General features: G+C 45.1%; 1 protein-coding gene and 1 pseudogene across 2 annotated transcripts in view; one reads left to right on the forward strand and one right to left on the reverse strand.

Annotated features, from left to right (window-relative positions):
* Positions 1–677: 677 nt before the first annotated feature.
* LOC115178823 (probable helicase with zinc finger domain) overlaps positions 678–27,497 on the reverse strand; it is a 65,829-nt gene continuing 39,009 nt past the window's right edge. Inside the window, exons 22-31 of one of the 2 annotated variants that reach the window (XM_029740168.1) lie at positions 24,529–24,805; positions 19,486–19,537; positions 17,979–18,166; positions 15,844–16,066; positions 15,659–15,741; positions 14,444–14,945; positions 10,003–10,222; positions 9,211–9,820; positions 6,132–6,441; positions 678–5,108 (exon numbers count right to left, since the gene is read on the reverse strand). In XM_029740168.1, the coding sequence (XP_029596028.1) occupies positions 4,741–5,108; positions 6,132–6,441; positions 9,211–9,820; positions 10,003–10,222; positions 14,444–14,945; positions 15,659–15,741; positions 15,844–16,066; positions 17,979–18,166; positions 19,486–19,537; positions 24,529–24,805 (2,833 nt within the window). In that variant the 3' untranslated portion in view covers positions 678–4,740. Of the gene's footprint in view, positions 5,112–6,131; positions 6,442–9,210; positions 9,821–10,002; positions 10,223–14,443; positions 14,946–15,658; positions 15,742–15,843; positions 16,067–17,978; positions 18,167–19,485; positions 19,538–24,528; positions 24,806–27,497 lie in introns of both variants that reach the window. The other variant, XM_029740167.1, reaches the window with a different exon arrangement.
* Positions 13,097–14,378, forward strand: LOC115178825 (toll-like receptor 13; annotated as a pseudogene).

A 27,497-nucleotide genomic window follows, 5' to 3' on the forward strand; every position in this document is an offset into this window, starting at 1 on the left:
GCGTGAATGTAAATATGCTCTCTAATTCTCTCTTTCTCTCTTTCTTTCTTTCTCTCGGAGGACCTGAGCCCTAGGACCATGCCTCAGGACTACCTGGCATGATGACTCCTTGCTGTCCCCAGTCCACCTGGCCATGCTGCTGCTCCAGTTTCAACTGTTCTGCCTGCGGCTACGGAACCCTGACCTGTTCACCGGACGTGCTTGTTGCACCCTCGACAATTACAATGATTATTATTATTTGACCATGCTGGTCATTTACGAACATTTTAACATCTTGACCATGTTCTGTTATAATATCCACCCGGCACAGCCAGAAGAGGACTGGCCACCCCTCATAGCCTGGTTCCTCTCTAGGTTTCTTCCTAGGTTTTTGGCCTTTCTCAGGAGTTTTTCCTAGGGAGTTTTTCCCAGCCACCGTGCTTCTTTCACATGCATTGCTTGCTGTTTGGGGTTTTAGGCTGGGTTTCTGTACAGCACTTTGAGATTTCAGCTGATGTACGAAGGGCTATATAAATAAATTTGATTTGATTTGTAACCCTTCGGTCCCTTTTGGGACATTGAGCCACATGGTGTGCACTTCCTTTCCACACAGGGAAATGACTCAGAGCAATAAAACTCTACCTCATCCAATCCAACAACTGAAGTACGTCTCTGCAATAAAAACAAGGAGTAACTGATTCAATAAAAACACTTTAATAGAGAAACAAATTTTTAAAAACAAAAAAGAAAATAAAACCTTTGAAACAAAGTCTAAATCCTTTATCACGACCACCACCAATTGAATTGAAAAGAGTGAAAGGGAAATATTCATCATTATGTAGCCCACTCGTGTGGGTCCAGTGGGGGGGTAACAGTTAACAGGTGTGCCATTGATTTACTGTGGGAGGGGAAGAAACAGAGGAGACCGGAGACAAAATGGATGACAACAGGAGACGTGGTTTTACAAAGGCTGAACACAGTGCTCTCTACTGGCTGGGCTAAATGCTGCTCCCAAGACAAACCCGTCTGTTCAAGTTAGGGTTGTTTTAGTTGTTTTATGAAGGCATAGCGAAGAACTTTCGGAGAACTTACACACGATGATATGCGACTGGGTGGAGGCTGACATTCAAACTCTGTTGACGACAAACAAATTAAAAGCTTCTGTCTCGATGCAAAGTCAGTCAGGTCACGAGTCATGACACGGCACAAAATTGAGATTTTGATAGCGAGTATGCAATAATGAAGGCCTGAAAAGGCGCGGTACGGACACAAGCACAGACCTATTACTTACTCTTGGACAAGATTACTAAGAACAAACACAGAATGGCTCAATCTCTTATGGTTTGGATTTTACACAAATACAGGTCAGACACTGCAGAAATTGTGAGGAATAAATATTGCACAATTTAGAGATTAACCAACAACTAATTTGTGGAAAACTGATTCAAATTTAAGAGCCAATTCTTTGCAAAGATTTTCAAAGCTTATAATATGTGCCCCGTATGTCTGGGAGCAACTTTCGCCCAGCAAAATAATTTGGAGGAAAAACAACTCTTACATGAGCATTACATAATTCATTGACATGTTAGTAAAATATCATACTTTTTTGTTCATGTCGTCACAAGTCATTGTACACATCAAACAATATACCAAAATGTTACTTTGTAGGGAGAGAACAAAAACACGATATTGTTATTGTTGCACAAATCAATAAACTTTGATAAAACCGGGGATATAAACAAGCCGTGTCATCTTGGCATGCACAGAATGAATGTAGTCTTACGTGAAAAAATAATTGTCGAACCAAAGCACCGCTGAAACTAAAATAGATTTTTTAAACTGATTTAGCGAAGAAACTGGAAACAAGGACAATTCCTGCAACATTGATTTTAAAATGAAGTATTCTACAGTAAAATAACATGTTTTATATGCCTGCAACAAATAAACTTTGTAAAAGCAGCCAGACACCATCTTATAAAAATTAATTTAAAAAGTTATTACTATAAGATGCTGTGACCGCCAACACGGTCCATGTCCATTTTTGTGAATTTGCATAATTAAAAAGGGCATACCTCCTCTTTTAAACAGCTTCTTCAAAATTGAGGTGCTCCTTTAGCCTTGTTTGTAAATACCTAGAAAACACATATTTACAAGTATGTTTTTTGTTGTGATGAACCTAAAATTCACAACCTCTTGAATCTGGACCTTGGAAAGTTAATGACCAAACATTTAAATAAACTGAAGTCCCCGTAAATGTTTTTAATGATCATTTCAACTGTTTAAGAGATGTTTTTAATTCCGACTAGATTTGCTTCCTGAATAGCTGACAGCATGTTTGACTACATTATATATATTTTTTTAAATACTTCTGATTGACGGGCTCATACATTAAAAAGAATGACAAAATAGTTACATAAATGTACCAGTTAGAATCCAAGGGTCTTTTATTACAATATACTGAAACAAACCATTAACCAATTAAAAATATATATTTGATGGGGGAGAAAAGGGTGCAACACAAATTATTAATGAAGAGAGAAAATGGTTTCCAGTAAATGTGACAACTATGGCTATTACACAAAAGAAAAATCAGTCACAAATTTGCATTTTATAATAATCGTCAATAACTGTCATGATAATTTTATGCTACTGGCAATTCATTTTTTGAGTGTGCACACTAATACAAATGTATAAAGATTGGACAGCTTGATGGTTGTTTGCAAATTATTTTACAAAAATGCAAATAGATTTCACTCACAGATACGCGTGTCACCCTAAAAATACCTCACTGATTGGAATGCATGTCAGAAAAGACCTACAAACAGTGAACAATCTCTCTGTGGTTAAAATAACCAACACTGATTGCATTTATTTGTTAACAATTGAAACATTTTGAGACGTCAAAATAAAAAAAAGGGGAATCTTTTTTCCTGTGTAATTTCCAGACAAATTGCCAGGGCAAACAGACAGAATGAGTTACCTCAGTCATCTAAGCAACTATCTAAATCAGAGCAAGCGGCTGGTAGCTAAAAGTGATGTCCGCTGATGACACAGAGTACATGGAATATCGGCCAAAAAGACTGTGGTATTGCAGTACCAGTACAACTCAGGTGATAGGACAGAACCAAAAAGTAACTGATGGCACTGGTCTAAACCAGCCGGTTTTCTTTCGGGCCGAAGTCCTACATAAGCACAAAAATAGTCTATGGTTGCAAAGTTCCCAAAATTCCCAGGTTTTTCAGAAATCCTGGTTGAAGAATTCCAAGTCGGGACGATTCCCTAGTTGCTTACTCCCTCGCTGATTCCCGAAAACCTCCAACCGGGATTTCAGAAATACCAGAGAATGTTGGGAAATTTTGTGACAGGATCTTTCTCTCCAGACTTTCTAAAATGACCATAAAGCTCTGAAGTGGGTCAAAGAAAAACAAGGAGACAATTGACGTAGACCCAACATCTCAGTCAACATGAAACAAATCTTTCCAACTTGGCCGCGATCCCTCTCTATACCTTCAGATTCCCTCAGCAGCCGTGCCTTAGTTATGACTCACGTTTTACCCATCCGCAAATTTATGCAGTTTGTCTCAAGTTTCTCCACATCATTTTTATCACGCAATACGCCTACATCGAAGACAGTGGTTATCCGACTAGACTAAAGGGAAAGCCATTCGCCCAACAGGAGAACAACCATCTTTGGGCCTCAGATGAAAACGGCAGAGGAAGCATACCATGGTTCTTTCTGAAACTAGTTTTTCCAAGTTGGAATCAAACAATAGTAGACCTCACTTTGATGTGGCTTTGCATGCTTATCATTATCTATCCTATATTTTTCTCTTTTAAAAAAGAGAGGAGAGGGCCAGTGAAAAAAGGAATTTACGTGCAAACCAACACATTTGTATAAATGTATAATAAAGTCGTTTTTTTTCTTCTGAATGGTGTGTGTTTGCATGTGCATGTTTGTACGCATGTAAGAATCCCATTTACTGCACTAATCTGTCACTGAAGATGATTTTCAGGTGAGAATGTCTAAGGTTGAGGATGAAAAGCAAACCAAATGAAGTCTAACGTAAATGCTAACATGATACAGGAATTTAGGTACATGTCTGTTGCATACAACTCAGTCATTTATTTTCTTTATATGTACAGATTAGAGGAAAATGTATCTACTTCTATACAATGTTCCATATACTTTATATGAAATTAGTTGACCACTTAGCTTTTTCCCTGTTAACACAACTATGATGAAAATCAAGACAAAGTCCACACAAAATTTTAAAACGAAATTTAAAAAAAAACAAGAAACCTTCAACATAAAAAACTTCAATAAGGGAAAACAGACAGGCAGCCAAGTGGTCAACCAAATGTTGTTTTTAGAATCATTTTAGTAAATTTTTTTAACGTTTTTTTTGCATTACATACATATATAAGTGTACATAATATAAGTATATATTCATATATACATCATGTGTATGTATATACCAGTAATGCATCCATTATATATACTTAAGTTTTACATATTTAAAAAAATGTTTTATGTCAGATATGTGAAACAGAAGAAAGATTTGACTGTTACAAATAAAAGTTTAAAACAAAACAAAAAGCGGGAAACAAAAACGAATAGAAACAAATTTGTAAAAGCTGTTTTTTTGTCTTTTTCACAAAAGGATTGCCATTATTAGCTTATTTTTTTCTTTTTTTTTTCTTTATATTTTACGTTTTTTTTTCTTTAATATTTTTCTAGGGGGTATTTCTCAGGGGTGAAACTCATTTAAAATAGGAATAGTATCCGTTGCTACCATTTGAACTTCCTATGCTGAGCTCTTGGAGTAGGGAAAGTGGGTCGCTGTGCTTTTTGACCTGTTCGGGGCGAGCTCTGGGTTTGGGTGGGGCGCGGAGGGCACTGGCGTAGGACATGGTGGGGGGTTTTCCAGGGTTTTGGGGGCCCCCGGGGCCCTGGCCGGGCTCTGGGGGGGCTTGCTGCTGCTGCTGCGGCTGCTGCTTGCTGTTGGGCATGAGAGGGGGGAACTGTCCGAGGTGCTGGAGGGAGTGGGCGGGAGGCTGGGCTGCAGCTACTGCTGCTGCTGCTTCAGCCTTCATCTGCTCCTCTGCTGCCTGCCGCAGGGCCTTGGAAGCTACTGGAGAGAGGGAGGAGGAGGAAGGGAGAGTGAGGAAGAAGGATGAGGGGGAGGGAAAAAAGTAGGAAGGAGGAAGAAGAAAGGGAAAGAGGAGAAATTATGGTTGGAGAGATTAGTTTCAACTTCCAAAATATACAATACATTGGGGGTTGCTTGTCAATGTCAGGAGAACAAATGAGCACCTAGAAAGGAAACTGACACTTTTGTTTTGTCACGCTTGCATTGTTGGAATCATTGACAATGACAGCCACTTCAGCATGCGAATTCGTCAACCTTACAGTGGCCAACAGCCTTCAAAATGTATTCACCAGGTCCAACCCTGATGACAACTGTCAGAAATTGAACACCCGACTGGCTCTCACCTGAGTGTCAGACACTGCCCAAACCGGACGCGTGCGTTGCAAAATAAATGTACACATACATGTTATTCAATCACTGCACCCACACTGCTCACGCGCTCCAACGAGCGTATGCGCGGCCAGGCGTTAAAATAGAAGTTGCTTCTATTTGTGACGCAGAACGCGATGCAAGTCCGGCCTCTCCCATCTCCTCATTGGCTTTTAGAAGCATATACCCATGTGCCATCTCATTGGTTATACCCACGTGGGTGATTGAAAGATGAGCTGAGGTCAGTTGTGGTAACGCACCTTATTATGAAAGTTAGTTGCCAATAGCCATATAAAGTCCAACGAAGAAAAAGAAGCCTGGAAGGAGGAGAGATGACTAGAAACGATTCGGTTGACCGTTTTATGTGTGGATTAATTGTCGGAGTACAGGACTCTGGTTGAGAGTTTGTTTTGATATTTCAACCTGCGTGTCATGATCGCATTTGGTGTGGGGGAGACAAAATCAATTTGCGCGTCCGGTTTGGCCATGGTGTCAGCTGTCACTATTCTGCCACTGCTAGAGAGTTAACACAGGCACTGCCAAGTACAATGAGTGCAGTAGGCTACACTCGAACCATTATATATATATACACAGTTTGAGAAAAAAGTCATTTGTCGTGCTTCTGATGCGTACCTAGGAGATCCCGGTGTTGGTGTTGAACGAGTGTGCTGGCTCCGTTGCATGGAATGTTCTGGAACGGGCCGGGGCCACCCCCGTTGCCGGGCCACAGCTCGGGCGGGGGGTAGCCATAGGGGGCGTGGGGGTGTTGGTGAGTGTGTTGGTGGGAGTGAGGGTGTTGGTGGGGGTGCTCCTGGGGGTCTCCCGGGCAGGGCTGTGGCTGCTGCTGGGCCATGGCGGCGGCGTTGGCGGGGGATCCCTCGTCTGGGTAGCTGGAGGAGATCCGCCGCTGGTAGAGGGGCCGCCCGGGACCCCTGGGTTCATACTGAAAGAGGGAGACAGAAAATAACAGACAGGTGTGATACAGAAAGGAGGCAAGGTGGGATAGAGAGAAAAAAAAAAACAGACAATATAAGTCAATCAAAATCACCCATGGTGCTTTGAGAGATCATCCCTATTCCTCACAGTGTCATGTCATATCTGTAGGAATCACAACATCCCTCCTCGGCGCTCCTCTTATTTATCAACTAGTAACAGCAGGTGTGAGTCAATCCCTTCCACAACACATTCACTCTTCTGCCAGAGTACCCATTACAGTTCCCGTAAGCTGGGAACATGCAGGGAATCATGATAAAAATCCTGGAAAACTCATGGGAATAGCAATAAGACGGGATGAGAGCCACGTGAGGGGACAGGCTGAGCCTTCCGAAGAGCAGTTGAGAAAACACCCGTTTCCGAAATTGGACAGTGGTATGAAAACAGAACAGCCCTCAGACCAGAACACCATCCAGAGGTGTTAATGACTGTGGTGAGATGAGCCTTTTGGGAGTGACAGTGTTTGACCCAACACCTTGTGAGAGACCCTTTCTTCTCTGGAAATGTTAGTCACATTGGGGGGAGGGGTGTGTGTGTGTGTGTGTGTGGGGTTCAGGGACAACATCTTTTTTTTTTAACAAACGGTCAGCTCAGGTGATTTTCCAAAAGGACTTTCTTCCAAATTTTCTTTTAAGCCAAGTGAAAATGCTAAATGTTTAGGATGACAGTAAATTGGGCTTCCCGAGTGGCGTAGTGGTCTAAGGCACTGCATCTCAGTGTTGCGGCGTCACTACAGCCTGGGGTTCGGCCGTGACCGGGAGTCCCATAGGGCAGCACACAATTGGCCCAATGTCGTCCAGGTTAGGGGAGGGTTTTGCCGGTGGGGGCTTTACTTGGCTCATCGCGCTCTAGCGACTCCTTGTGGCGGGCCAGTTGAACGGTGATTCCTTCGAAACATTGGTGCGGCTGGCTTCCGGGTTAAGCGTGTGGGTGCTAAGCGCAGCTTGGCGGGTCATGTTTCGGAGGACTCATGACTCGACCTTCACCTCTCCCGAACCTGTTGGGGAGTTGCAGCGATGAGACAATATTGGAATTGGATATCACGAAATTGGGAAGAAATTGCCGTTATCCCCCCAAAACATGTTTTTTTTTCTTTGGAGGGGTGAGACTTGACTAGTGCAGTGTTGAGACTTGACTGGGTGAGGTGGTGTGCTGTCTCTCCAGGTCTGACTAGCCACAGTTGAGGACAGCGTGCTGTTTCTCGTGATCAGGCAGGTTTGACTGCCACAGCGGCACAAAAGACCTAAATAACCTTAAGAACGGTGTTGCACCTGGACAAATTATTGAAAGTATGTCGACCTCCCGAGTGGCGCAGTGGTCTAAGGCCTGTGCCACTAGAGATCCTGGTTCGTGCCACTAGAGATCCTGGTTCGAGTCCAGGCTCTGTCGCAGCCGGACGCGACCGGGAGACCCATGGGGTGGCGCACAATTGGCCCAGCGTCGTTAGGGGAGGGTTTGGCCGGCAGGGATGTCTTTGTCCCATCGCGCACTAGCGATTCCTGTGGCTGGCCGGGCGCATGCACGCTGACACGGTCGCTAGGTGTACGGTGTTTCCTCTGACACATTGGTGCGGCTGGCTTCTGGGTTAAGCGAGCAGTGTGTCAAGAAGCAGTGCGGCTTGGCAGGGTCGTGTTTCGGGGGACGCATGGCTCTTGACCTTCGCCTCTCCCGAGTCCGTACAGGAGTTACAGCGATGAGACAAGACCAACTACTAATTGGATACCACGAAATTGGGGAGAAAAAGGGGTATATATATATATATATATATATATATATATATATATATATATATATATATATATATATATATATATATATATACGCACCTGTATATTTTCAGGCATGGCGCAGCATCACAGCTAAATGAATGCAGCGCATCCACTGGAAAGTCCTAACACTTCACCTGGATACAGCCCAGATATTGGCATCCAAAAAGAGCAGTCTTCCAATAACGTTAATTTCCTGTTAAAATCTAATAAAGGAAAATGCCACGAGGTCAACTGGGCTGCCACGTTATCGAACAGGCTAGACAATAACACATAAGTAAGATGGAGAGGGATGCTTATTCACTCTGTGGTCTGACCCAGCTGGGTAGGACCAAAGGTCTGGGGTCGTGTTCATTAGGGCATGCAACGGAAAACGTTTTAAAACATTATGCACTGGGAAATGAAACTGAGTTTTGGACAAGCCCCTGTCCGTTTTCTTCCGTTTGGTGCCTAAAACAACCCACTGTAGCTCTCCAGGACCAGGGTGGCCCAAACCCTGGACCACACCTTCACCCACATGCTATGCCCTAGCATCTCCTGTCCTCAGTCACCTGGCATTAACTTTCTACTCTGACAAAGTTAGCAACGTTGAGGAAACTATTTTCCCACGGAGAGCTTCTGAGCAATATGCTGCGCTTTAGCTGATACATTTCTCTCAGTCATTTTTAGGTCAAACAGACAATTACAGAAAGTGAGAAAGGCATAGCTTCCATTTCCTGTGATGTTGGCATGGTGAGAAAAATGTTTTTTCAAACATTTCTGTATTAAAATCTTGAAATACATTTGCATGTACCCGTCCGTGTTAAAACATATCATTGGAAATGAGGTGAAAAGACAGTATATACTGTAGCACAAAACTGGGCATACTAGTAATGGTGACAGACAGGGCATGCTAGTATAATAGTCACAGCACTCTATTCTTCACACACACACGGATGGAGCATGGTCCTTACCTCTTCTACATTGTGAAGGGCGGTGGCACCTGTTGTTCTGGGGGAGAGGGGGTGGTAGGGCTCCTGGCCTGGGCCTTGACCCTGCTGCTGCTGCTGTTGCTGCTGCTGCTGGTGGTGCTGCTGCTGCTGGTGGTGGAGCTGCATGAGGTGGACCTGCTCCTGTCTACTGGGGTGGGCCATGATGGGCAGCCCGTAGGGGAAGCCCTGGCCCTGGGCCAGCATGTGGTTCTGAGCAACGCCAGCTCCGCCGTGAGGCCACTGGGCCTCCTGGAGGAGGTACTTGACCTGCGGGGGCGGGGTAGTAGAGTGGCCCAGCTGGTGGGGGTAGGCGTTGGGGTTGTAGAGCTGGTTCCCCGGGTGCTGCTGGAGACCCGGGTTATTGAGGAGGTCCAGCTCGTGGCTGGTGGGGTCTCGGCCAGGATAGGGGCCAGGGGGGAAGGGGCCAGTGTGGTTGGAGGTTGCAGACGAGGGGGAGGAGGGGTCTCCTGGGGAGCGGGACTGGACCTGGCGGTATTGGAGCAGGCGGGACTGGGGAGGGGGCTGCATCTCTGCCAGGTCCCTGGGATCGGGCTGATCCTGGGGGGGCATCTCTCGCAGTAGGCCTGGGAACCTACAGAGAAGCGAAGACCGATACATACCCTTAATATCCAAAGGCAATCGAAATCAGTAGAAAGAGAGGGTGTAAGAGGTAGAGAGAGGAGAAACAGCCAGAGATATAGAGCGAAAGAGAGCGCGAGGGACAGAGAAAGAGAACAAGACAAAGGGAAAGCCGCTCGCGGCCCTGAAGGTTACCTGGTGAAAGGCGGTCCGCCAGCCTCGTCCTCCATACCGGCGCTCATCCTCCAGTTGGCCCGTGCCAGCAGCTGAGGGGGGAAGCGAGCTAGGCCGGGCTGGGCCAGATGGGCCAGCTGCTGGGGCAGAGGGAAGGCCACACCGCCCTGGAGGAAGGGCCCGGGCTCACCCCACTGGCCCAGCCGTGCCTGCTGGCTCAGGGCCTCCAGAGCTAGGGGGTCTGTTGTAGGGAAAGGGAAACAGGGAGGAGAAGAGAGCAAGATTGTTAGATTATAATGGGTTGGTACATTTTGTTGCTGCAAAAAGCATCATACTGTGACACTTGCTGTATTTTGAAAGTTCTATATCTTGAAAGTGTAATTGCTGATATGCAAAACATTTTGAGACTGTATGTGGACAAATTGTATGTGGACAAATTGTTTTTATTTTTCCAAAAATATATATTTTTTTATTGTGGCATCCAATTGGTAGTTACAGTCTTGTCCCATCCCGTACGGACTCGGGAGAGGCAAAGGTCGAGAGCCGTGCATCCTCCGAAGTACGACCCAGCCAAGCCGGAAGTCCGGTCCGCAACAGGACTCGCTAGAGCCCGACGGGGACAAGGACATCCCAGCCAGTCAAACCTTCCCCTAACCCGGACGACACTGGGCCAATTGTGTGCCGCCCTATGGATCTCCCGGTCGAGTCCGGCTGTGACAGAGCCTGGACCTCTATTGGCACAGCTAGCATTGCGATGCAGTGCCTTAGACCACTGAGCCTCAATTAGTGGATCATTTTTTAAATGTTTTATTTAACCCCTTTTTTTCCCCAATTTCGTGCTATCCAATTGGTAGTGGTTACAGTCTTGTCTCATCGCGGCAACTCCTGTACGGACTCGGGCAAGGCGAAGGTCGAGGGCCATGCGTCCTCAGAAACACACCCCAACCAAACCACACTGCTTCTTGACAATGCACATCCAACCCGGAAGCCAGCCGCACCAATGTGTCGAAGGAAACACCGTACACCTGGCAATCTGGTCAGCGTGCACTGCGCCCGGCCCGCCACAGGAGTCGCTAGCGCGCAATGAGACAAGGATATCCCTGCCGGCCAAACCCTCCCTAACCCGGACGACGCTGGGCCAATTGTGCGTCGCCCCATGGACCTCCCGGTCGCGGCCGGCTGCGGCAGAGCCTGGGCGCGAACTCAGAATCTCTGGTGGCACAGCGATGCAGTGCCTTAGACCACTGCGCCACCCGGGAGCCCCTGTGGATAATTTTGTAAGCTGTTTTCAGAAAGCCATTTCAAATAAAGAATTTCTGTCAAACACCATTTTCTCTGGATTAACCGTGACTTGAACCCTTCAAATTTAAAAACGTTGTTTCCCTATAGCTAATTACGTGACCTTTTGTACAACTGTGTGAAATTGATACCAGCCTCAACTTTAAACAAAAAGTGAGGGGCAACACTGATGACTGGATCTCCCACCACAGGAGGCACTCACTGAAGTGCCCAGAACCATCGGTTATGCAAACGTGACCTTAGACCACACACCCACTACTACCACCTCAAGGATTCTAAAGAAAAGGAAGTTAAAACAAGGTGACCAATAACCTTATCTGTGCCCCAGAGCCTCTCGGGCAAAACCATACAAAAAACAGACTAGGAAGAGATTGCAGAGATGCAGCAAAAGCTATACATGTATACAGTAAATAGATCAAGAGGAGATGCAAACAGCTACAACACAGCTAACCGACACAGCGGTGAAATAACTCCAGGTCATTCCATCTCACCAACGTCTCGTCCCATTGGAAAAAGGAGCTTCATTCTTTGCACGCAGGCCTTTATTTGTCACTGAATGACAAATGTTCTGGACAAGACATTTATTTCCTTGGACAAACTATAGAGTGACCATAACCTCTTTCTATTGAACCAGTGTCTACTTTACAAGAAAGATGAGCCTGCTCGGTGTTCAGTTTGGACTATTTGCAGCTTGGATTGTTGATTCCTGGGGTTGGTTGAGTAACAAATGTATCCTCTATGAGAAGACTATTGGGACTTCATTGACCCTAACTGCCCATATGGCAACCTCAGTCCCTCGTGCTGGGATGTATGCGACCTCAACCTCTTATCTCTCTCTCTGAGATAAGAGAAGGTGCTGTCTTGCAGTCTGGCGCTCTGCCTCGATTTGACAACCTCAAGAGCCTTTACAAACAGGGCTGTCTGCCCACGATTCTTCCTGAGACCTTCCAAGGGGCTGTCCAGGGTGAAGAAACTCTGTAGTGCAGTAAGTGTTACAATTCATTACTTCTATCCAACACCTTTACTAACCTGACTAACCTGGAGGAACTGTCTATTTAATAACTATAGGCTTTCGGTGATGGCACCAGACGCATTGGGAGGGATCTGAAGAAACTCAAAGTCAACACCTGTACACAGGAGCTCTCTGATTTGTTTTGTATGATTGTCAATATGTCACAGTCATTGACGAGCCTGGACTTTACATCAGACGGGATAGTAATTTTGAGACACCAGAACTGCTTTGAAACAAAAAGGAGCTGTTCTTGAGCTTCCTTATTTCTATTGTCTTCAAGAGGCGTTTTTTTTTACATTCCCTAATGCACGTCATTTAGAAAAAGGAGCACTCAAATGCCTTGAAAACATCTCATCTCTGTATTTACCCGCTATCGATGACGTACAGAAACAGCTTCTGCAGCCTGGTATTAACAGATTAGGTTATTTTCCCTTTGACAAGAAAAGCATTTCCTTCGAGTCAGTTTGTGAGACGGTTTTCAAACTCTCAATCACACAACTTGAATTTGATCACCGTAAATTCAGGAACTACACCACATCTGCAGTCAGAAACTGCTTGGGTATAAAGACGATAATTCTTGTTGGCTTTGGATTTCATGCCAGCATAAACTTGAGCTTGATACATTAGTTGAAGAATGTCACCAAGATGAGTTTCCCTTTTTGACAAAGCTGAGCTTGGTGTTCTTTGTGACACTCAAAAGGGACCTATCACCTGGCTGAAGACACGACTCTGTGCCCCAACCGTGTCCTTCCAAGACTGCTGTCAGCCTCACGGCCAAGACAGAGCGCCTCCTGTGTGGGTCTCACTTCGCAGCACTTTCCCTCCCTGCAGGAGTTTGACTTCCAGTCGAAGCTCTATGCCAAGTTTATGGACATGACTGACCTAAACAGGCTTTTGCAGTTGAGGTATCTGAAGCTGGAAGAACTGGACATTTACCTGCAGCCAGGGCTGGCCATCATGTTCCACAAGCTGACTAGGCCGGAGCGCCTGAACCTTATCGACTGTGGAATCCTAAGTCTAGAGAAGTATCTGAGCGGAGACCTGCACTCCCTCAGGCAGCTGGCAATGCGAATCGATTAGGAGTTCACCGTGATGGAGAGCTTCCCAGAATCCCTGACCAGCCTGAGGTACATGCTATTCGCAGACCCTCACCTGTACTGCAGCTGTGAATGCTTGGCTAATCACCTGGGCCCAGAGACAAAAACAAGTCCAGGTCATCTTGTTTCAGGCCAGAGAAGCGGAGCTGATATGCAAAAATGCTAACGGTATCCAGAACTTCGGCAGATACTTGGAGGCCAACTGTACCCTGGACCTGGGATTTTTCCTATTCCTCTGCACCTCCCTGGGCCCACTCCTCTTCATGCTGGTGGTCCTGCTCCATCAGCTGGCCCTCTTCCACATTGCCCGAGGCTGGCTGGAGGAAGCATTGCGGAAGCCTAACCCCAGGTACTGCTATGATGCCTTTGTGTCGTACAGTAGAAAAGACAAGCGCTGGGTGGTGGAACAGCTGCTGCCCAACCTGGAACAGAGGGGGCCTCCCTTCCTACGTCTCTGTCTGCACAGCAGGGACTTCCAGCTAGGGAAGGACATCGTGGACAACATCACAGTGAGCCTCTATGGCAGCCGCCACACCCTGTGTGTGGTGAGTCGTCACTTCCTGCGCAGTAACTGGTGCTTGCTAGAGCTGAGACTGGCCACTCTCTGTCTGCTGGTGGAGCACAGGGACTTCCTCATCCTGGTCTTCCTGGAGAATATCCCACATAGGCAGCTGTCTGCCCACCACCGTCTGGCTAGAATGGTCAAGAGAAGAACCTACCTGGACTGGCCCCGGGACACGGCCCTGCAGCCTGCCTTCTGGGACCGTCTGTGGACCAAACTGGCCCCTCCTGAACCACAGTCCAGACTAACGCCACACACAGATATACATTTATACCTGTATACCTACCTGTATCACGTATCACAAGAGTATTTCATATTTACAGACGTGAAAAAGCACGATTTTCTTTAGCTTCTTTTTATTATTCAACATTTACAGATTGTTTGCTATTTTGTTGTTATTATTGTTCCCTTGCTTTGAATAAACCTCCCGGGTTAGAGGGGACAAAAAAAAAAGTAGCACTCGTAGAATATGAACTCTATGGTAGAACTCACCCATCCCATCTCCCAGGCCTCCTTCCTGGTTCTCCTCCCCAAAGCTGTTAACTCGGCTGGGCTGCGACAGGGCCGGGTGGTGCCCCCCTTGGTGGCCCATCTGGGACCTCATGGAATTCCCCATCTCCTCCGGCCCCTCCTCTTCAGTCTCTGGAACAACTCTGTGGGAGGCCATGACCCCACCAAAGAAGGAGGGGTTGTGCCTGCCGCTGTCGTAGGCTGGTGATAGCTGGGCCGAGTGATGCTGGTTAGGCTGGCCCATGGCCGGGCCCCCACCTGGGTGCTGGGACGGCACCCTAAAGGGGAGCCTGGACACGCCGGGGTACTGTGGGGGGAAGGCCCGGCCCACGGGATGGGGGGCAAAGGCCGGGTTGGGGGGCGCCAGGTGGTAGTTGAGGGGTCTTTGGCTTGAGTTGTCCTTGCGGTGGAGAATGGCATTGGGGAAGCCCAGTCCGTCTGTCTGAGAGTCCAGACTCCGGCCACCGCCCGGATCACACTCTCCCTGGAGCAGTTGAACACAGTGTGAGCTGAGCTACAATCACATTGCTCATTTAGCCATACAGCAATTCTAAAGAATGAATTCAACTATATTAACTTAGATACCAATTCATTTATCAATTCTAAATGGGTTAGCTGACAACGTCACGAAAACGATGCTTCACTCGGGCAGAAGTCTGTGTATTGTTGTGATTCTGTATGGCCAGATCGATAGAAACGATGACAAGAAACTGCCATGTGGGGAATCGCAGGTGGCTCATTTCAGCTAGTTTTATCCTGTTCTTGATACCATGTGTTGTTTTGTGTTTTGACTGATGTCACGTTCATGCTAACATGGCTAAAATTCGCTAGCTCGCTAACCAACAACTGTAACGATGTATTTGAGAGAAAACAAGTGCTGATTGTGCAAATGTATTTATGTTTTCAATAAACATTGGAAACTAAATATAGTTTACATGCCGTCAACAATCAAGCCAACCCAGTCTTTTGCCACATAGTTGTATACAGACAGCTCGTTTTTATTGCTAAACAACCAACCGCTCTATATCAATACTTAAATGTGTGAGCAAAGCAAAACTCCTTTTTGAAATCATGTATTATTTGAATTGTTGCTAAATAGAGGATTTAATGGAGAGTATTGAAAGTCCTTTTTCTCATTGTGATAAAGCACCAACTAAGCCCACAGGGTGACTACAGAGTGAGTTAACAACAACGTACCGGTTTGTCCTTCATCTCCGAGGTCTTCCTCTCTGGTGTCTGTAGCCGAATCTGCTCGGACTTTGCACACCCGTCCATTTTACCTGAGGGGGTTAAAAAAAATGCAGACACTTTTTAAGCTTCTGTGCTTCACACAGTTTCTACCCATTTCCACATTAAAGTACTACAACTTATTTGCTACACACCGTTTCTGGTGGAATCAGCCTGAAGCTCCTTGTCGGGACTAGTCTGCTGGCCCATGCCCAAGGGGGAAGGGTGTGCGACTCCGCCGTAGGGGATGGGCGAGCCCCGGTTCTGGGCCTGCAAGAGGTTCAGGTTGTAGGCCATGGCCGCCTGGTGGCTCATGATGCGTGGGTCCATGGCAAAGCGGTTCTGGTAGCCGGGCCACGGCAACTGGATGGGGACAGACTGGACACCACATCAATACGAATCAATATAAAATCAACACACACACACATCAATACACCTAACATGCTTAGTCAGAGCAGATAGGGTTGACAGGAAGCAGGTCAGCTAATTCCAGTGATGTTCTATCAAAGTTCATTCTAAAAATGTTGATTACAGTGCATTGTCCCTGTTAAATAAATTATAAAAATATCGCTAGAACCAAATAAGTGCAAGTCCAGGAAACAGATCATTCCTAAAGAGTGATGTTAGCACCTAGTCCAATTAACAAAATGATACCTTTTTCTGACAAGTTGCAGGAGATACTGTGTTGAAAAGTGAATGCAGCGTGCCTTGATGCGTCGCGCTGAACTACCATGCTAGATATTTAAGCAATAAGGCCCGAGGAGGTGTGGTATATGGCCAATATACCACAGCTAAAGGCTGTTCTTACGCGCAACGCGGTGTGCCTGGACACAGCCCTTAGCCTTTGTATATTGGCCATATACCAAACTCCCGAGGTGAGTACCTGTGGTATACGATCTCTGATATACCATGGCTGTCAGCCAACCAGCATTCAGGGCTCAAACCACCCAGGCCCCCCCCCCGATATGCTGACGGTCTATGTGAAAAGCACAGTGCCTGATGCAGGTCGGAGGAAACAGTCAGTGTGTTAAAATATTTATCTGCTTCTGAGATGGAGAGCAGTTAGATGTTGGATTGGACTCTGCCACCTGTCAGGCCAGCTGGTGAGTCAAACATATCCCTTTATTGCAGTGGATGCAAACTGCCTGGCAACAGTGAGCAGAAATACTGAATAAAATGAACATTGTGAAAAAGGCAATTTTGAACAAAGCACATCCATCCATCATTTGCACGAGGCAAAAAAAAAGTTTAAAAAAAAGAAAAGAGGCATTGGTATGTGAAGGAATGAAGACTCTACAATTGTTTGCATGGTCCATAGAATAAACAAATTCCTATATAAAAGCATCTTCAAAAAAATGATTACAAAAAAAATACGCAAAGAAAATCCTCAAATATAAAGAAAAATGGCCCTGAAAATAGTAAAATATTCACTTTTGTTTCACAAAAACACGCAATATCAGTGCGGTGAAGAACATAAAAAAGGATGGCATCTATTTAACGAGAACATCATTTTTAAAACAGCCTTCCCCTCCGTGTGTCGACACAGCCATTTGCCGTGCCAAATCATCCTCCTGATTAAAAACGCTCATTCTATCAGCCATGTGCCATTATGGTTTAATGGGGAAATAAACAGCCTAGATTGGGTTAGATGGAGAGTTGACTTTCTTTCCATTACTGAACGAGGAATAACGAGTGTGAAATCTCACCCTGCGGGCCGAGCTGAAAATGTTCAGACTAACAGAAGTCATTATTCTCAATTAATGTGTTGTTCTCTGTCTTGTTTTCAGAGGATGAGGAGGGATGTAGACAGAGGGCCCAAACACAAAAGGAACATGTTGAAATCAAGCTTATGGGGATTTTGGCACTCTATTAGCGATCGTTACGCGCTGCTGAGTTTTCGTTAACAACTCGGCATAACACCAAAGCCCAACGGACAAGTCTGAATTAAATGTAGTATTGCATAAGAGGTCCGTGTTTTTTCTTTGACTGATTCATCATGTTACAACCAAAAAAAGTATTGTTTTCCTTGACTCAAATAAACAGTGCATTTAGACCAAGAACGAACACCAAGTAGAAAGATCTGTGTAAGTCAGTTTGTGTGTGCGAGTATTCATATGCATAAGAGTGTACAGTATGCTGTATGCTCTGCACACACAGTTAACCCGTTCCTCAACACCTTCCAACTCTGACTCAAAGCAATACACTTACAAAAATGTATTAATTCAAACCAAAACCCACACAGAGTCTTTCCTCAACAATAAACTACAATTCCCAGTAGCAGTATACTTACGGGCAGTGGCATGGACATGACCATGTTGCCCCCGTAGACGGCGGGCACGTAAAGTATGCTGGCGCCCGTGTGGGGGTCTATCCTCTGCACGGGACTGGGGGACTTGCCCATGCCGCCAGGGGTGCCCCCCAGTGGCGGCGTGAACGCCCGGATGGGGTTACCCATCAACACCGCAGGGTTGGGTTGAACTGGAGAGAGTTGGGGGAGGAAGAGAAGAGGGAAATAAAAGTTCATATCTGCTAATGATTTGCTACTCCTAAGTGATATTCATTACAGCAGTGGCTAGTCTTGTTGCTAATCCTGAAGGATTTTATTATCTAGACCTAACCATTGTTTTGGTCTGTGTTATTTGTGCCTATGCGGACCAAGCTAATTTCCCCATGAGATAATGTTATTGTATATTGAAACAATTGGTACTTCTTTGGCTATAAGATCTCTCTAATCATTTGAATACAACATGACGTTTTCACAACAATTGCACCATGTTGGTCTTCAAGTGTAGACAGTTCCTGCGATGATCTAGCTAGAAAGATATGTTTGTTTGTGCATAATTCCTTGTCCCCCAGTCATGGATAAAGAACAGTTAACCTGACTTCATGTCTCCCCAGACTACACCCTATTATGACTTCATGCAGTGTTCTAAAAGGAAGTGCCATAGTAGGGCATGTATATGTGAAGGACTTCAGACAGGCATGTATATGTGAAGGACTTCAGACGGGCATGTATATGTGCTTTCTTGAGCAGGGGGACCTTGCGGGCGCTGCAGGATTTCAGTCCTTCACGGCGTAGTGTGTTACCAATTGTTTTCTTGGTGACTATGGTCCCAGCTGCCTTGAGATCATTGACAAGATCCTCCCGTGTAGTTCTGGGCTGATTCCTCACCGTTCTCATGATCATTGCAACTCCACGAGGTGAGATCTTGCATGGAGCCCCAGGCCGAGAGAGATTGACAGTTCTTTTGTGTTTCTTCCATTTGCAAATAATCGCACCAACTCTTGTCACCTTCTCACCAAGCTACTTGGCGATGGTCTTGTAGCCCATTCCAGCCTTGTGTAGGTCTACAATCTTGTCCCTGACATTCTTGGAGAGCTCTTTGGTCTTGGCCATGGTGGAAAGTTTGGAATCTGATTGATTGATTGCTTCTGTGGACAGGTGTCTTTTATACAGGTAACAAGCTGCGGTTAGGAGCACTCCCTTTAAGAGTGTGCTCCTAATCTCAGCTCGTTACCTGTATAAAAGACACCTGGGAGCCAGAAATCTTTCTGATTGAGAGGGGGTCAAATACTTATTTCCCTCAATAAAAAGCAAATCATTTTATAACATTTTTGATATGCGTTTTTCTGGATTTGTTTGTTATTCTGTCTCTCACTTTTCAAATAAATCTACCATTAAAATTATAGACTGATCATTTCTTTGTCAGTGGGCAAACAGACAAAATCAGCAGGGGATCAAATACTTATTTCCCTCACTGTAGATGATGGAAGGAAGAGAAAAGATGGACACTCACCAAATCCTTCAGGTAGGAAGTGCTCCGTGTGGTTCGCATGTTGACCTTTCCCCTGGAAGAGAAGAGAGAGGGAGGCATCCTTAGAAAGCGCTGGAGCGAGAGAAGTCCATAGAAAAAGAGGGGGAGGGATGGAGGGGGTAAGTGGAGGAGGGCGAGGCTCCCTATGCGACAAGGCGGGCAGGCAGCGGTCACCGTAAGGTCCGCGGTGGCCCACATATGTCACAACGGCTACACGGTTAACGCTTGTAGAATGCTTTAAATAGCCAACGCTGTTGAATCTAACTGGCAACAACATTCTTGGAGGATAAAGCATTCTGCTGCAGCGCTTGAAGAATATAAAGCCACTGTGTGGATTCATGAGGGAGGCAACTATAGTATTCTAGGGCCAGGAGTTTTACCTAACGTGACCTGCCTAGGGAAAACCGCTGATAGAAAGAATAAGCAATGGGTCAAAACATTTCAAAACATACTGCATTTGAGTTGTTAGCGAAAGTAGGCTTTCATATGTGGGCAGAAATACCACCGGGCCCCAAGACATCAAAACGTGGTAGGTTTCATATTTTCCGACGCCTCGCTTCTTTAAATCATTTGACCAATTCTGTGCTCATAGAAAAATGGCCACCCTATACTCGTGCCTCATTTAATAATCTATTCAGCTGGAACTGGGTGTTCTATAGCTGTTCTGATGGTTGCATACAGAAGCGTTTCCTTACATCATTACTGTATTAAAAAGGACAGCATACATTACGCACCTTTTTCATCTGTTAATAGGCTAATGAGGACTGACACTGTCTGGAGTGAGCAAGCAAACACAAAAGCCAATTTAGCAGACACTTTTATCCAAAACACACACACACACAAGCACGCACCAATACATCTTAATGCTCTCTCTCTCTCTCTCTCTCTCTCTCCATCTCTACTCCTCAACCTCTCGCTCTCCATACAGAGAAGTGAGGCAATTCCGTGCCCCCAGGTTCCATTTTAACGCCCTCACAACATTGGGCCGTATCTATTTTTCAGACAACGTCTGACATTGATTGATTGTTATGTGACCAACAACACGGAAGTTCTCCATCCAATTGACTTTAGGTGGATTTTAACCCGTTGTATTATTGATGCACGGAGGAACGTACGCAGTAATCTACTTCAGCGTGTCTTAACGTAGCCGAGCCGAGCCACACAGTCCGTCTAGGTGGTGGTGTTAAACTGATAACAGTTGACGTGGTTTCCCTTGGGGGATGCGCCTCATGATAGGTTAGATGGCTGGTTTGGTTTCCCCTTTTTCTGTTTAGACACTCAGGGCATGCTTCTTGTAGTTGTGTTAAGCTATTTTAAAAAAAGTGTGAGGTGAAAACAGGGAACTGTGGTTCAAACGAAGGGGCACAAACTGTAGTCAGGGACTGGGGTTCATTCGATTTCAAGCCAGTCTATTCAGCAGATGATCTGAAATAAGGAGAGACTAATGATGCACAGCCTGGACCGACGATTGAGACCCTCACTAGCGAATGTAGTAACTACTAGCCTACGAGGCTAGAGAGTTGGCATTACGACTGTTATGACAAGGAATAAGGGCTAAGTTATTTGTTAGGAGTTCAGTGACAGACACCTAGAGCGCACACTAGCAATAAAAACTACCTTGGAAAAACCATCGGAACATATGGAGGGCAAATGAGTATGAAGTTTAAAAGCAGTCGCTTCGAAGTCAATATGGCACCAAATAGCATAGGTTGTCTTGGCATAATGCGTCTCGTCTTGCCACATACAGCATATTCATAGAGGTTTAAATAAAATATGAATGTGTTATTTTCAGGGGTGAGGTTTTACATTTTTTACATTTTAGTCATTTAGCAGACGCTCTTATCCAGAGCGACTTACAGTAAGTAGTGAATTCATTTCATACCATGCATTTGTTTTTTTGTACTGGCCCCCCGTGGGAATCGAACCCACAACCCTGGCGTTGCACACACCATGCTCTACCAACTGAGCCAGAGATATTGTAGTCCATCTGTACTAGATCTAGCCGTACCATATATAAATAAAGAAATATGAGCGATGTAATGTGTGTTAGGACTAGCAAAAAAAATGGAAGTCAATAGTAAACCCTATCTTTTTAGATGACTGTAGGAGCATGAGGTGACTGTATCAAAGCCTCTCAATGTCACTCCTGCCAAGCCAACCTCTGTCACAGGTGCAATACAGTGGCTAATGATAGCTCCATTGCATCTGCCTGGCATCGATTCTTCTAGGTCTATGCCAGGCCAGATGACCAGTGCCACATGGCTAGTGAGGGAGATGGAGACAGAGCTGGAGGACACCTTCAGACCAGGGGACACCGGGTGATGGCAGCAGCATTTCCTGCTTGGCCATATTGGGCCAGTGATATTGGGAGCTCGGAACGAGTCTACGCAAAGGGACAGCAAAATCAGATGCACACTTGATCAAGATGGGCTCACACGGCTATCAGTCTGCTCATCCAAGATGGCAAACAAACTTGGTCGAAGAGGTCTGACTGGGCACGTTTCCTTGTACTGCAGCAGCGCCTCTAGATTATGCTTTTATCAGTCGCCTTTTAACATAAGATTTATTACAGCAAGTTATTTGCGCATGTGTATACGCCTTCCCTGTGGCTCAGTTGGTAGAGCATGGTGTTTGCAACGCCAGCATGGTGTATACAAGAGCGTGTGTATAGGTGTTGGTGCATGTCACACCTGGTAGTAGGGCTGGGCGATATGGCCAAAATACAGTATCACGGTAATATTCTCATTTATGACGGTATTGGACGGTAATATTCTCATTTTTGACATTATGACGGCATTTGACGGTAACATTCTCATTTTTGACATTATGACGGTATTTGACGGTAATATTCTCATTTTTGACATTATGACGGTATTTGACGGTAATATTCTCATTTTTTACATTGTGACGGCATTTGACGGTAATATTCTCATTTTTGACATTGTGACGGCATTTGACGGTAATATTCTCATTTTTGACATTATGACGGTAATATTCTCATTTTTGACGTGAATAATACAAGTTCTAGTGCATAGCAACAAATTAATAGGCTTTCTCCTTTCCGATTGCTTTATACTGTTCAACCAAACCAACCAAAAAACAATAGGACAAAAATGACAATGAAGTGGTCTTATTTGCAGGACTTTTTATAAGAGATGCAAAATCCTCTTTGGTAGACTCAAACTCGGGTACTTCACCAATGTTATCCATTTGATTAGTCTTTTGTTCAATTCCAACATTTACACATTTCTTAAATTTCCTGCATTAATTTCCTCTATTTAGTAACCCCCAAAAAAACATTTTACCGCCCAGCCCTACATGGCAGGAGACAGAGACTTACTACTGACCTTTCTGTATGGAGTAGTAGTTCTTTTTAAAGAGTAAAAGCCTGTAACCAACCCACTTTGTGTGTGTGTGTGTGTGTGTGTGTGTGAGCCAGTACGCGCTCTTGTCGGTGTTACCGTGTATGTATGCACAGGGAAGTGCGCGTGACTGTGTGCATGTGTGTGTGATGTGGATATCCACCTCATTAGACCCAGTGGGCGATACAGGGGCTTGGCAGCTGTGGTGATTTAGTTAACCTTTACGCCAGTAGCGAGGACAAGAGAAAAACAGTTAACATTTTCACAGGGGGAGACAATTAAAAAAAAAAAAAGCAGACGCACTCGTGCAAACTCAAACGGTTATTCTCTCGTCTTTTCGAAACCCACTTTGGAAAAGAAAAACATGGTTTTGCGATAATAAATGACAACTACCTAGAGGACTTAAATGAGGAAACTACTCTTGAAGCAACGACAAAAAGTACAAAATGTTCCGAAATGTTTTCCAAAAAAGGCCCACGAGGGAACCAATTACGTTGTATTGAACTGAAGTTGATTGAATTGAAAAGATGATAAATTCCTTGAGCTCTAAAACCAATGACTATGTGAGTTCTGAGTGTACTCTTGTACTACCACCAAGACAAAGACACTGATAGCCAGAGCCATGCATCCCTCTCATTAGGGCTGTGACGGTCATGGAATTTCACCCCCCCTCCCCACCCCAAAAAAAATTATCAAACGACATACTGTGCATGTCTGTATATCTCTCTTTCAAATGTATTTATAGAGCATTTTTACAACAGCAGTTGTCACAAAATGCTTACACAGAAACGGAGCCTAAAACCCCAGAGAGCAAGCAACGCAGATGTAGAGGCATGGTGGCTAGGAAAAACTCCCTAGGAAGGCAGGAACCAAGGAAGAAACCGAGAGAGGAACTAGGCTCTGAAGTGGCCAGTCCTATCCTATTTTTGTTAAGACTGACATTTTCTCCTCCTCTCTTGACTGCACGTGCTGCTGCAGGAAGGGGGCGTTGCCTAGGCAAACAAAGACTTGTTTGCTACAACACCTTGATTGTTTCAGCAACGAGCAACAAAGTTTCATCATGTTGTAAAGTCCATGTTACAGCAGAAACGGACTCAAATGACCGGACGTCCTGTCTTCAATCAGCTTTTTGTTCCACACAACAAAATGTATCCAACAGTTATGGTTATTTTATTTTCATGACGGTCTTCATCCATAACCATCGGTTACATGGTTAAAAAGTAATTGTGCCAGCCCCAGCTCTCATCATTATTAGCTTAATATACACTGAGTGTACAAAACATTAGGAGTACCCCCTTTTGCCCTCAGAAGAGCCTCATTTAGCTGGGGCACGGACTCTACAAGGTGTCGAAAGCGTTCCACATGATGCTGGCCCATGTTGACTCCAATGCTTCCTTCAGTTGTGTCAAGTTGGCTGGATGTCCTATGAGTGGTGGACCACACGGGGAACTGTTGAGCGTGAAAAACCCAGCAGCGTTGCAGTTCTTGGCAAAAACCAGTACAATCAAGACATCAATGCACAGTACCTCCAACCTTCAGTATCCATTTACACCACCACACCCAAGACCCATAGCCCCTAGACCCATAGCCCCTAGACCCATAGCCCCTAGACCCATAGCCCCCAGCTGCTCTGCCACCCCTCCCCCAGGCTTAACCCACTTACCTTTGGAGGAGACCGCTGTTGCTGCTGCTGGGGCCCGGGCTGCTTGCTGGCCGTGTGTCCCTGGGGGTGTGGGTGTTGGTGATGGTGTTGGTGATGATGGGGGTGCTGGGCCAGCTGGGGACGCAGGGCGCGGGGGATGAACTCGGGCGCCAGCGGGTTGAGCACGTAGGTCTTCTTGAGCTCAAGGGCCTCCAGCTGGGCCTTGATCTGCTCAAAGGTGATGCCGTGCAGGCTGGTGTTCTCGTGGCAGATGGAGATGAACTTCTCCCAGAACTTTCTGTTAGAGGGGAGGAGAGGGGGGTGATGTGAGTGGCATGGACATATACGGACGTGTTCTCATAATACACTTTATCTTGACTCTCGAACACTTGGTTGCACACTCGCTCGCACGCCGACTTAAGTCATTATTTCAAGAAATGCCTAGTGCACAACGCGCGCATGCGCACACACACACACACACACGTCATGTAGATCACATCATTATGCTCTTTTTGTTTACAAAGCCCTGCTCCACAAACTTCCGACTTACCTAACATCACTGTTAAGATTTAAAATGACAAGTTATCAAACCCGTTCACAAGGTTGGTTAACTCTGGAGACTCTTCTAGGTAATTCAGCCTTTAATTTCCTTGCACCTTACATGTGGAACGATCTACAATATGCTTTAAAATTGGAGGAATTGGTGCCTCCAGGGTATTTCAGACATTCTTTTCACTGAAAAATGTATTTTTTATGATTGTGTTTTGCTTTTTGTGTTTTGTTGTGTACAATAACGTGTATTTTAATGTGTTTATTGTAATTTGATGTATATTGAGGTGCTCATCTGGAAAAGACTCCCTGTCAAAAAGGTTAAATAAAAGTCCAATCTTGCACAGAATCTTCATGTGAAAGGCTCCTACTTTCAGAATTCGATTATGAAACCACCCACTACTGTAGATATGACTCCAAATCATGTACTGTAGCATAAATTAATAAATCATGGTCCACTTAAAAAAGGGCTATTGTAGGCAGCAACACCAAACAAATGAAGTTCTTGGTCAATTCAAAAGAACATGTCTTTAGTGGGGTTGTCATGTTCATAACAGATCAGTTCTGACGAGTAGACCGTGTGTTGTGTGAGTCTATGATTTACGTGTGTGCGTGTGTGTGTGCGCGCGTACGCGCGCGCAACACAGCTTGCATAATGTCCAGGTGAACAAAAATTTCCGGAAATTATTCACAGATTTGCATATTAACTGCAGAACCTGTGGCCGAGGGAAAATAGGCTGTCAAGCCCTTTTAAGGAACAGAGACAGGCCCCTATTCACAACTGTCCCCTCTGACATTACATCATCAAAATGAGACAGGCCCCTATTCACAACTGTCCCCTCTGACATTACATCATCAAAATGAGACAGGCCCCTATTCACAACTGTCCCTTACATCATCAATATGCGACAGCTACAGGTGCTTTCAAATGACACAGCATACTCATCACAAACCCAACGATAAATATTCAAAGGGGTCAAAGTTCGTGACTTGAAAATGACTGCATCTAGAGTAGACGTCTCTATGAAAAAGCATCACTATGATGCAAGCTTGCGAGATTCACTACTCCCCAACTTAGGGTCAGTTCCATTTCAACTCCATTTAAGGAGTAAATTGAAAAATCCTTATAGAATATTAAATGGTATTGAATTTACATTTCAATGAATCTTTAGCTTTACTCTGAAAGCAAATGCAAGGCTTTTGTGTTGGTATCAAATTGAGGGCACCTCACAATTATGGCTGGTGTGGTACAGTGCACGTCTCACAGAACACAGCGCTAGGACTCCAGCGGCAACGTGCATCTTCTCTCCTTATTGTGGCTGGATGGGAGGTAGACGTGTGTCTGGGTTACATCATCGATCTGCAGTGACTTGCGAAGGCTATTTCTTGTTAAATCAGGCATCAATAAGATGGTCTGAGTCTGTCCCCCCCATAGGCGAGACCATCCCCACGCCATCCCGTCTCCTCAGATTGCCGTAATTTCCAGACTATTAAGCGCACCTGAATATAAGCCGCAGCCACTGAATTTAAAAAAATATATTATTTTGAACATAAATAAGCCGCACGTCTATAAGCCGCAGGTGCCTACCGGTACATTGAAACAAATGAACTTTACACAGGCTTTAACGAAACACGGCTTGTAACAAAAATAAATAGGCTTTAACGAAACACGGCTTGTAACAAAAATAAATAGGCTTTAACGAAACACGGCTTGTAACAAAAAATTTAAAATTAGCAGTAAGCTTTAGTTGTCAATTCCTCACGCTGCTGTTTCCAACGTCTTATCATCGACTCATTAAGACCAAGCTCCCGTGCAGCAGGTAGGTCTATTTCCTTTTCCAACAGCCAGATCAATCGCCTTCAATTTGAAAGCTGCATCATATGCATTTCTCCGTGTCTTTGCCATGATGAGGGTGACAAAATGACTACCGTAATCAGAATGATGGGAAGTTTGAGAGCGCTCGATTTAATCTAAACAGTAAACAAAAAAGTTGTTTGACCTTAACCCGTTCGGCAATTTCATTGGTCCAATGAAAGCTTCATGCCGCCAAAAAACTGAGCACGTCACAGAATGTGTTTTTTTTTGAGAAAAAAAAACATTTAAAGCGGGAAAAATCCATATATTAGCCGCGTCATTGTTTAAGCAGCAGGGTTCAAAGCCTGGGAAAAAAGTTGCGGCTTATAGTCCGGAATTTACAGTACCCACGTTTAAGGCATCGCTTCCATGACCCACATCCAGCCCACACGGGCGGCATGGACAGAGACAACACAATCTGTTCATTCTGAGTTTCAAGTCCAAATAGATGGAGAATTATCAATTGTACACAATCTGTAAAACAAATCTGAATTGCTAAGTTCACCACCAATTTGTTTGTTTATTCGATGTGCATTCATCAAGAGCGCGACTGTATTCCACACGTCACTCACGAAAGACCATGTGA

This window comes from Salmo trutta, chromosome 38 (assembly GCF_901001165.1).
Source record: "Salmo trutta chromosome 38, fSalTru1.1, whole genome shotgun sequence".
Lineage (NCBI taxonomy): Eukaryota > Metazoa > Chordata > Actinopteri > Salmoniformes > Salmonidae > Salmo > Salmo trutta.